Source organism: Centruroides sculpturatus, unplaced genomic scaffold (assembly GCF_000671375.1).
Source record: "Centruroides sculpturatus isolate CEXI.00-Female unplaced genomic scaffold, Cexi_2.0 scaffold357, whole genome shotgun sequence".
Lineage (NCBI taxonomy): Eukaryota > Metazoa > Arthropoda > Arachnida > Scorpiones > Buthidae > Centruroides > Centruroides sculpturatus.
Genome location: NW_019384703.1, coordinates 517,024 through 526,193, shown reverse-complemented (window position 1 = coordinate 526,193; position 9,170 = coordinate 517,024). Strand labels below are relative to the sequence as shown.

General features: G+C 33.0%; 1 protein-coding gene across 2 annotated transcripts in view; it reads left to right on the top strand.

Moving 5' to 3' along the window:
• Nucleotides 1-7,406, top strand: part of LOC111627620 (lysoplasmalogenase-like protein TMEM86A) — a 14,423-nt gene extending 7,017 nt beyond the window's left edge. For both annotated transcript variants that reach the window (XM_023371205.1, XM_023371207.1), the window contains exon 2: nucleotides 6,464-7,406. In XM_023371205.1, coding sequence (XP_023226973.1) covers nucleotides 6,464-6,874 — 411 coding nt within the window. In that variant the 3' untranslated portion in view covers nucleotides 6,875-7,406. The remainder of the gene's footprint in view (nucleotides 1-6,463) is intronic.
• Nucleotides 7,407-9,170: the final 1,764 nt, after the last annotated feature.

Here is a 9,170-nt window from a genome sequence, read left to right as displayed (position 1 = left end):
CTCCAGTAGAGATGGACCTTTGAAAAGTCGTTCATATGCACATAATTAGAACATAGAAATTTGGAAAAGAGGAAAGATTAATGACGAAAAAGGACATCGCGTCGTGTCGTTAAATTTCAAAAACGTCACAGACTAGACAACAATGGTGGAAAATATGAGCGCAAGTTTCAAAGTTCCATCAACATTTTGCAGCCAGAATAACGGATGGTGTCAAGTAGATTCTTCAAGGCGGATCTTTCTCGTGACTCGAAAAGGAATCGTTTTTCGCTTAGAAACAGACGAGGGAGCCAATCAGAAATCAAATTAGAGAACAGAGATTGATAATCCCCAATCTTCAAGGACAGAGGGACTTCTTCTTCTGTAAACTGTGCTACTGAGTACTTGCAATCCAAAAAGTCCGGAGCGAAAACTCTCTGTGTGTGTCGACGCACAGAAGACGCAGAGTCCGCACAAGTGTCCTCGAAAGAGCCGTGCCGCCGACACCTCCCGACAAGTCTCCTTACCTGCCGCAGCCCCGGGGCCCATCTCCGAGTGACAAGAGACAAACATCCTCGACGTCCAAACAGTCGACTGTATCTAGATAATTCTAGTTCCTAAGTGTAAGTTTAATTTTATGTGTAAAATAAACAGGTTTTTGTGAGATTCTTGTCATCTGTGTCTCCTCCACCACACCCACACGCGTTCGACCCTAGATCATCCTGACGTGGGATTAACGATTCCCCCCGGAAGTCGGCGAACTTACACTTTGTTCCTTAATTATTGAAGAACAGGAATGCTTCACAAATGTTTTTAATGTTTTACAAGTGTGAATTTTGGTTTTTTTCCTTTTTAAATAGCCTTTCGCATACAATATTGATATAACAGGCAAATATGGAACAGAAACAATCAAATAACCCTTGTCTGGATAAGCTATTTTTATAAGACAAATGGATAAGATGAGTCCAATGGACTCAGTGTTAATTCTTTGGAGTGATATACATCTTTCTTTTAAATTATTATTTTGAACTACATTATTAGCACAAAACATGTTTTTTATTAATCCCTTGAATTACATTATGCCAACACATTTTATTTGAACTTATTTTACACGTATGGCATATAAGTCTACCGAATGTTAAATGCATACAGTATCATTGCATACATCATCAAAATGTTTTTTCATTTGAGACATGTTCATAGGCAGATGAAGCATCATTTTTTTCTTTTATGGTTTTTCTCCACTACAGAGCAGGACAGTGTATTGGAGGTAACATGTCTTTCTTACAGCACTCTGATATTGTATTTTATTATCAAATCTAATGCATCATGAAAGACTCTTGAATGCAGTGTCCCATAGTATCTCTGAAAATAGGAGAACCATAATTTCACAAAACTTTGTAACTTGTGTTATTGAGTTTCAGATGTCTTGAAGCAAGTCCAAAAATAGCAGGATTTGTATTATGTCAGACAGTTTTCATTGGTGTATCAAATAATGGTTACTGTATCTATATATATATATAATCAAGATGGGTTAATGATGATAAAATTGATGATGATGATGATAAGCACAGAGCTCAAATGGTTAGGAGTTGAAAACTGGTACACAGGGTATGTCATGAAAATGTACACTAAGAAGATATTTTTCAGAATTCACCTCTGTGTGGAGAGAGAGATGTGGTTAAGGATTATCCTGAAGAACTCTGTTCTACTGTATTATTTTAAATGCAGTTTTTGCAGGAAATTGAATATATTTTTAGATCCATCTAAAAATCTCTAATTAGTCTCAGAAGATGGGAACCTAATTCTTGCATCTGGTGAAAATGGGTAAGATCAGCTATAAAATAATAAACTTAATATTTGCTATCATTACTTTTTGCCTGAGCAATGCCAAGCTCATCTCCTAGTAAATATATACTTTGTACTGTACATGGATTATACAGGATTTGTTAATGAATAATAAATAATGGCTTTTTATTTCTTCAAAACAACATAGATTTATGGTTGTGGATTAATAACAGAATAAACTGTTTTAATTAATTCATCCTTTAATGCCCATACTATGCATTTTTGGAATTTTACGTTGAAATTTGGCATTCTTACTTAATCTTAGATTACTTTCTAAGAAGCCATGATTAGATTTCTCTGGGATAATTATCGTAATGGTCATAATTATCGTAATATAATTAATCATCTTATAGATAGAATGCTGGACAGAAACTATTGGTCGATGCTTGGTTGAGATTGAATGGTTCGTAACTGATGAAGCACAGAACAAAAAGGTATGGACATGTGTTTGAATTACCTTTTTATAATTTTTGTTAGCTCCACCTGGAGCAATGGTAGTTCACATATCAAGCTCCACAGCACTCTCACCAAATTCCAAAGATACGAGGAGTTAGAGATACTGCAACTTGAACTTGACATGTCATCTCAAACAAGTGGTTGCTGGAACAAGAAAATTACAAATCTGTCTTACTGAACACCAGAGCAAGATCCATAACAACAGGTGCACTACTGAACTTTCAAGAAGTGTGGTAGAAAAGAATTGTATCCTGAAATGGAGTAAGACTTCATTACTTTTGCATTCTGGTGACAAAAAAGTTACTTTTATCTGGGAGTCAGTATTTATTGAAAAGATGGAACTATGTAATACATCTACATTGAATATTCTAGGAATTTGGGTATTGCTTTTTAAAAATTTGAGCATTTAACACTTATGTTATCTCCCTTTATCATTTTGTTTTATGTAATTTTTATTATTTTCTATGCAGATTTATCTCTATGTGCATGTTATTGTTGTAGTTTAAATTTATTTAACATTGTATTCCAAAATACAGTTTTCATTTTAAATATGTAGTGCTCCTTTTTCTAAAAATTGAATTGTTCTAAAGCTGTATTCTTTTACCTGAGGATGACATTATGGAAATGTTGAAAGTGCTTGTGTTAATAAAAAGTGTTTTAACACCAATAGACAGTAATGTTTTAGTATTTTAACAGTTACATTTGATGTTTTCAACTTCTACAGAAAATATTTAGTTATTTATTATATTAGTAATTTTTAATTAACTTTTTTCCATTGATTCCCGATTGACATCTAAGCCCAAATCAACCCCTCTCAATGTCATATTGACCCCTGTGGTCGGTATTGACCACTTTGGAGACCCCTGCCTTAGAGGTACAGTCGAACCCCTATAACACTGTTGATTATTCTGTTTTATATGAATTCCATGTTGTATGAGTCACTTAGATTTTACAAATACGTGAGCTGTTCACAGCCCAGCACACGTATTTGTAAAATCTAAGTGACTCGTACAACATGGAATTCATATAAAACAGAATAATCAGCAATGTTATAGGGGGGCCGACTGTATTTTATAAACATCTGGCACTGTGCTGAAATCACTTGGATCCTTCTCATTTCTAAGAAGCTTAAACATGGAAGTATGTCTTTAAGTTAATCATGTACACATATGCGATGCAATTTCCTTATATATAGTATGCATGTGACAATCATAAGTCACAATCTTACAGTGGGAAATAGATTCTTGTAGTGCTGCAATATCAATGTGAGCACCTCTCAGTGCACTGCCATGTTGTATTACTCTTGCTTCCTGTCTATGGGCTAACTTATAGACTCAGCCTTTGGGTAGCTATTGCATTGTAGCTATATTTGCAATTGCTTGGCTTTGCTTTTATGTCCTTCATTCTATTACAATGAGTGTAGACTGTTTTTGTAATGGCTTTAAAGGGTGTTGTAGTTAAAAAGATTGTTGGAGTTGGCTGGTATATATATACAGTGGTGATATTCAGCGGGTTTGCACAGATTCAGCTGAACCCGTTGTTAACATTTTCAAAGTTTTCCGAACCTTGTTAAACACACGTAACATTTCTCAGTGGTTTTGTTTCTTTTAAAAAATATATTAAAATATATGTATTATACTCTGTAACACTAATAAACTAGAGCCTTATATCCCTTTCGCCTTGGTGCGACCTCCCTCAACCATTTCAATCTCAACTGAAATGATCGACTCAATCACGATCAACTCAAGAGAGTTCTTGAGACTAGATCCAGTCATAAGATAGATCCCACAATCCCACGCATGTGAGAAAATACGAGATGGCTGCGGAACACATGTCAGGCTACCCTTTGGGGGGTGGCGACCCCCTCATTCGGAGGTTAAATCTTACCCTTCTATTATTAGATATATTGCAAGAAAAAGTTTTGTATTTATTTCTAATGAAAACTTCCATTTTGTTTGTCAGTGTTTGTGACTTACCACATAGTTATGTCAGTTTTATCATCGTGTGTAATATATATTCTGTTTAGGTTAATGTTACCTTAGGTTCCAAGATGGCGGCGCTACTGTTAAGTTCGTTTCGTTTCCATTAGATTATATACATTTTTAGTAGACTTTATTTTTTTATTTTGTTCAAGAACTACCGTGAATAAATAACTAGTGATGTTTGGCACTCAGCGGCCTGCCGGCGGCTCCCCTCTGGGAGGAGTCCGTCTGAACCACAAACAGTCGGAAGCATGGCCATCTTGGAACCTAAGGTAATATTAACCCTTTTTTATTTATATGGGTATCTTAAGGTCAGTTTTTGTGCTAATGTTGCTAATGCACCATTTGAGCGAAAAAAAATTGTTAAGGAAAAATTTTCTGTTAGCGAACCCTTTGTTAAATATTTTGAATATTACCACTGTATATATACAAGTGAAGTCTGGTTTATAATAGTCCTTAGTATCAAAACTCTTACCATTGAAAGATATATCTAAGAAATGTGCACTGTCATTACTAATTTCATCCAACTCCAGAATCAGTTCATATAGGTTGTCATTCATGGCTGGATGAATGTTAGGTTTAGTCATTGATGTGGCGGTATTTTGTGCCATTTTTTTCTGTATTTAATTACAAGTAAACAATCTCTGACTTTTAGTAGTACATTTCTCTGACAAATGCTTTATCTATCACAGTTCATAAGGATATGTGGACTTCAATGCTGCCAAACTTTAATATAAGAAATGTAAAATTTAACTTGAGATATCTACAAACTTCTTTTATTTATGTTTATTAGATTTTGAAATTTTTTACTTATTTTTATTTAATCATGTAAAGAAAATTTCAAGAAGTTGTGACTGTCCACCATATTAGTGGACAGCCACAACTTCTTGTTGACCTTTTGTTCTTCTGACAATTTTTCCTGCTCTCTGCTCTTTGTTCTTTTTACCTTCTAGAAATTTTTAATCTTAAATAATTATTTCTTCTTGGAGTGAAGGTCACTTCCTAGAATTCACCATCATCATATGCGAGATTACCTGAGGACATAGGAAGCTAATGGAAAAAGGCACAATGAACATTTATTTTCAACGAAACATTTACAGAACAGAACAAACTTCAAACATTCCAAAACTCTAGCATTCCAAATTCTTATTTTTAAAATTAAACAATGACCAAAAGGAGCACTATATGGCAAAATTCTCGCAATTCACAACAGAAGCAAAGGAAGGTCACTTTTGGGTTGGTAAGGAGAAAGACTGCAGTGTCCAGTGCCATAGATATGGATGCACCTAGAACTTCAAAATTCCAGCACCAAAGTTAGCATGTTAGAGCCAGCGTTTTCACTTGAAGAGTCCAAATGTGTGACCGGCTGTTGGAATCAACTATTCAAAAACCCTCAAGAACCAACAGAAAGGAATATAGGAACAAGTATTTTTTTGGTCTAAGAAGCTCACACATGGCCCTCATGGTAACTGAATGACCTGGGTATTCTTTCCTATCCTATCCACATCTTTTCTACTTCTCATCTCTATTTTCAATTTTCTTTTATTAGAGTGAATGTAGTATTAAGGATTAGTTTTAGGAAAATTGTTATTGTAATAATTATTTGTGTTTATTGTATTGGATTAGTGTGACATGGCTATTTTTATTTTTGTAACTATTCTGCCAACAATTGGGTTTAGGGTTACTGCCAGAATGCTTAGAGTTGGCATCCTTTACTGAACCAGTACATAGTTATATCATATGAAAATAAATTGAGTTTTTAACATCTACTACACATATTTGTTTTTCGTAGTTGTCTAACAAAAACCTTTTCATAAAAATATCCTTCTCACAAAGTTTATAAAGAAGTTTAAAAAAATCATTAAAATATACACAAAAAATTAGATGAGTTTAAAGCATATAAATGTATTTTTTTTAGTTTATAAAAGTGTATAACTAATGTAGACAGAATATTTCCCAAATACTTGCAATAATAAGCAATAACTTGTTTCTTAGAATGTCTCAACTGATGATTATTGAACTGAAAATTAACTGATTTATAGATATTAAAAACAGCTTTAACAATAAAAGGCTATAACAATTTCAATAGTAATTGATGGTTTTTAATGGTCTTAAAATATTGTTATTATTTTTAAATAATAATAATAAAATAATGAATTAATTATTTCATTATATAAAACTTCAACTTTTTTCAATTTCAGTTAAAAAGTGTTGGACCAAAATTAGTGCCATTCTTCAAGACTGTTGCTGTGTATTTTGTATTAGCCATTCCTGGTGATAATCCATCCTGGTTTGCTTGTCTTATCAAATGCTTACCGGTTGGATGGTTATGTATATTTGTTATTCTACATGGAATGAGTCTAGATGAAAAACATACATACTCTAGAAGAATTTTAACTGGATTAATATTTTCTTGTTTTGGAGATCTCCTTCTAATTTGGCCATGCTACTTTATTTGGGGAATGTTATCATTTGCAATAGCTCATGTTTTGTATATACTTGCATTTGGAATGTCACCTCTGAATCCAATTGCTGGATTAGTATGTATTAGTCTGGGCACTACTGCCACTTACATCATGTATCCTGGAATGAGTGGTAATTATAATTTATAATAGTTTTTTAAATTTCTGTCATATTTAAATTACAGTAGCCTTTCATTATATTGTGGATTTGGATATATCACACATTTTTTTGGTCCTTAAATTTTAAAAGCACTTGAATCAATAAATTTTAAATTATCTGTTGCCATTGAATTTCTTTATGCAATGAAATATGGTATTTTATTTCTAACATTGTCTTTGAAACTAACTGAAGATGAAACAATAAATTGATCAAGATTAGTGTTGCCATCTTTTGAAAATCGCTGACCTGGATAGCACATCAGGTTTGTTTGAACAGAAGTTCCTGATGCATGTGCAATGTCATTTTAGAATGCGAAGAATAACGTGCATGCCGGTTCTAAATCAGTTACAGTTAGGGACTAGGGACTTGCATAGGAGTAACGTAAGTAACCTAAATTAAGAAAGAATGAGTACAGATAACTTAGTTCTATTTGTGACATGTACTATCGTATAAACCAAAAAAAAAAAAGTAATAAAAATAAAAAGGTCAACAGGGTTTGTGCGCCACATGTCGATGTAAACAGACTAACATGGCAGAATTGCAGATGGGTTTCAGTGTCTGAGTTCTTTCGCTGTTAAAATAGTATAAATTTGTAACAATATTTGCAAGAACTTTGTTTCATCATAATTTCACAATTCCTATGAAATTCCGGGACAAAATTAATAGTTCACCCAGACAGTGAGTTAATTCCTGGACTGTCCGGGTGAAAACTGGAAGGGTGGTAACACTAGTCAAGATCTATATATGCAAAACAGGTGGACAAATCAATTATTTTATTTTGTTTCTTTTTGATATTAAAAGTTATTTATTGGTTTTACCTACTGTCTCTACATTTACAAGTTTCTGTGAATTTTAAATTTCACACGTTTATGTGAATTGATGGTATTGTGTAAATTCACATAAAGGTATGAAATTTAAAATTCACTGGGTAATGTGTAAGGAAAAGATTTGTTTATTTCTGAACAGAAAGTTCTAAAATTTTTATATAGNTCTCCTTAAGAACATATGGAACCCATATATCAAGCTTTGAAACAAAACCAATTTGTTTCAAGTAATCATAAACAGTTCAATTTGACAAATTTTATCTGTTAGCAATTTCTCTTGTTATTATTCGGCAGTTTGCTTCAATCAGTTCTTTTATTTTGTGTTCATTGGCTTCAACTGGCCATCCAGAATGGGGTGCATCTTCAATATTGAAATTGCGATAACGAAATTTTGTAAACCAGTTTTGGCACTGTCATTCTGTCAATACATCTTCTCCATACGCGTCACACAATTTTTTCTCGCTTGAACAGCATTCTTACCTTTTCGGTAATAAAAGAGCAAAATATGCTGAAAATGCTTCCGATCTTCCATATTTGATGGGACACAAAAAATAAACAATTGTGCAAAATCAAACAAAATTTTTTACAAATAAGCTTTATAATGCTAGCTGTCAAAATATATAATGATAATACGGTTTAGAATGAAAATGGTGGGAAAAATATGACTAATCTGTCTAGTGGTAAAAAAAGATGAAATTACTTTCCGAACAACCCAATATATTGACAGCAAACTATGCAAATTGACACGTTAAAATTTATTAAACAGATCTACCAGATGGTGAAGTTTGAGAAACACTAGGTTAATGCATGTCATTGGGATACTTTGTACTTAAAGACATGTAGTTCTTCCAGTTTTTCAAAAATTGTATTAAGTTTTTAGTTTTTACAATTTAAATAAAGATGCACTGTTGATAATAAGAATATTAAAACTATTACAGTGAAGTGTTGACTTAATGTGTGGGCTGTGTATAATAGAAACATAAAGAATGAACAAGTTCTATTCAGCACTTTTTATTTTTTGATACTGTACCTAAAGACTAAATTTGTAAGCAGTTCTTTAAACTTAGCAAACTGTATCAATTGAGTTAATTTTAATTTTTACATCAAAATATAAATAAATAAAATACATCAAAGCTACAAAATTGTCTTCATGTTTCGTCGTTAAACAGAACACAAAGACAATTGTAGCTTTGATATATTTTACTAATACAGTGGTGCTTCGTACAACGTACTTAATCCGTTCCAGGTACACATCCGTTAAGTGAAACGTCCGTTATACGAAACGCATTTTCCCATAGAAATACATGTTAAAACATATAATTCGTTCCGCAGCATAAAATAACCGTACTGTACCATAAAAAATGAAAATGGAGCAGACACCAATTATGCCGGGTAGTCAGATGTTGTGAGGAGGAGGTGGAAGAACACTTTCTTTACACATTCATACAGATACAGACTTTTT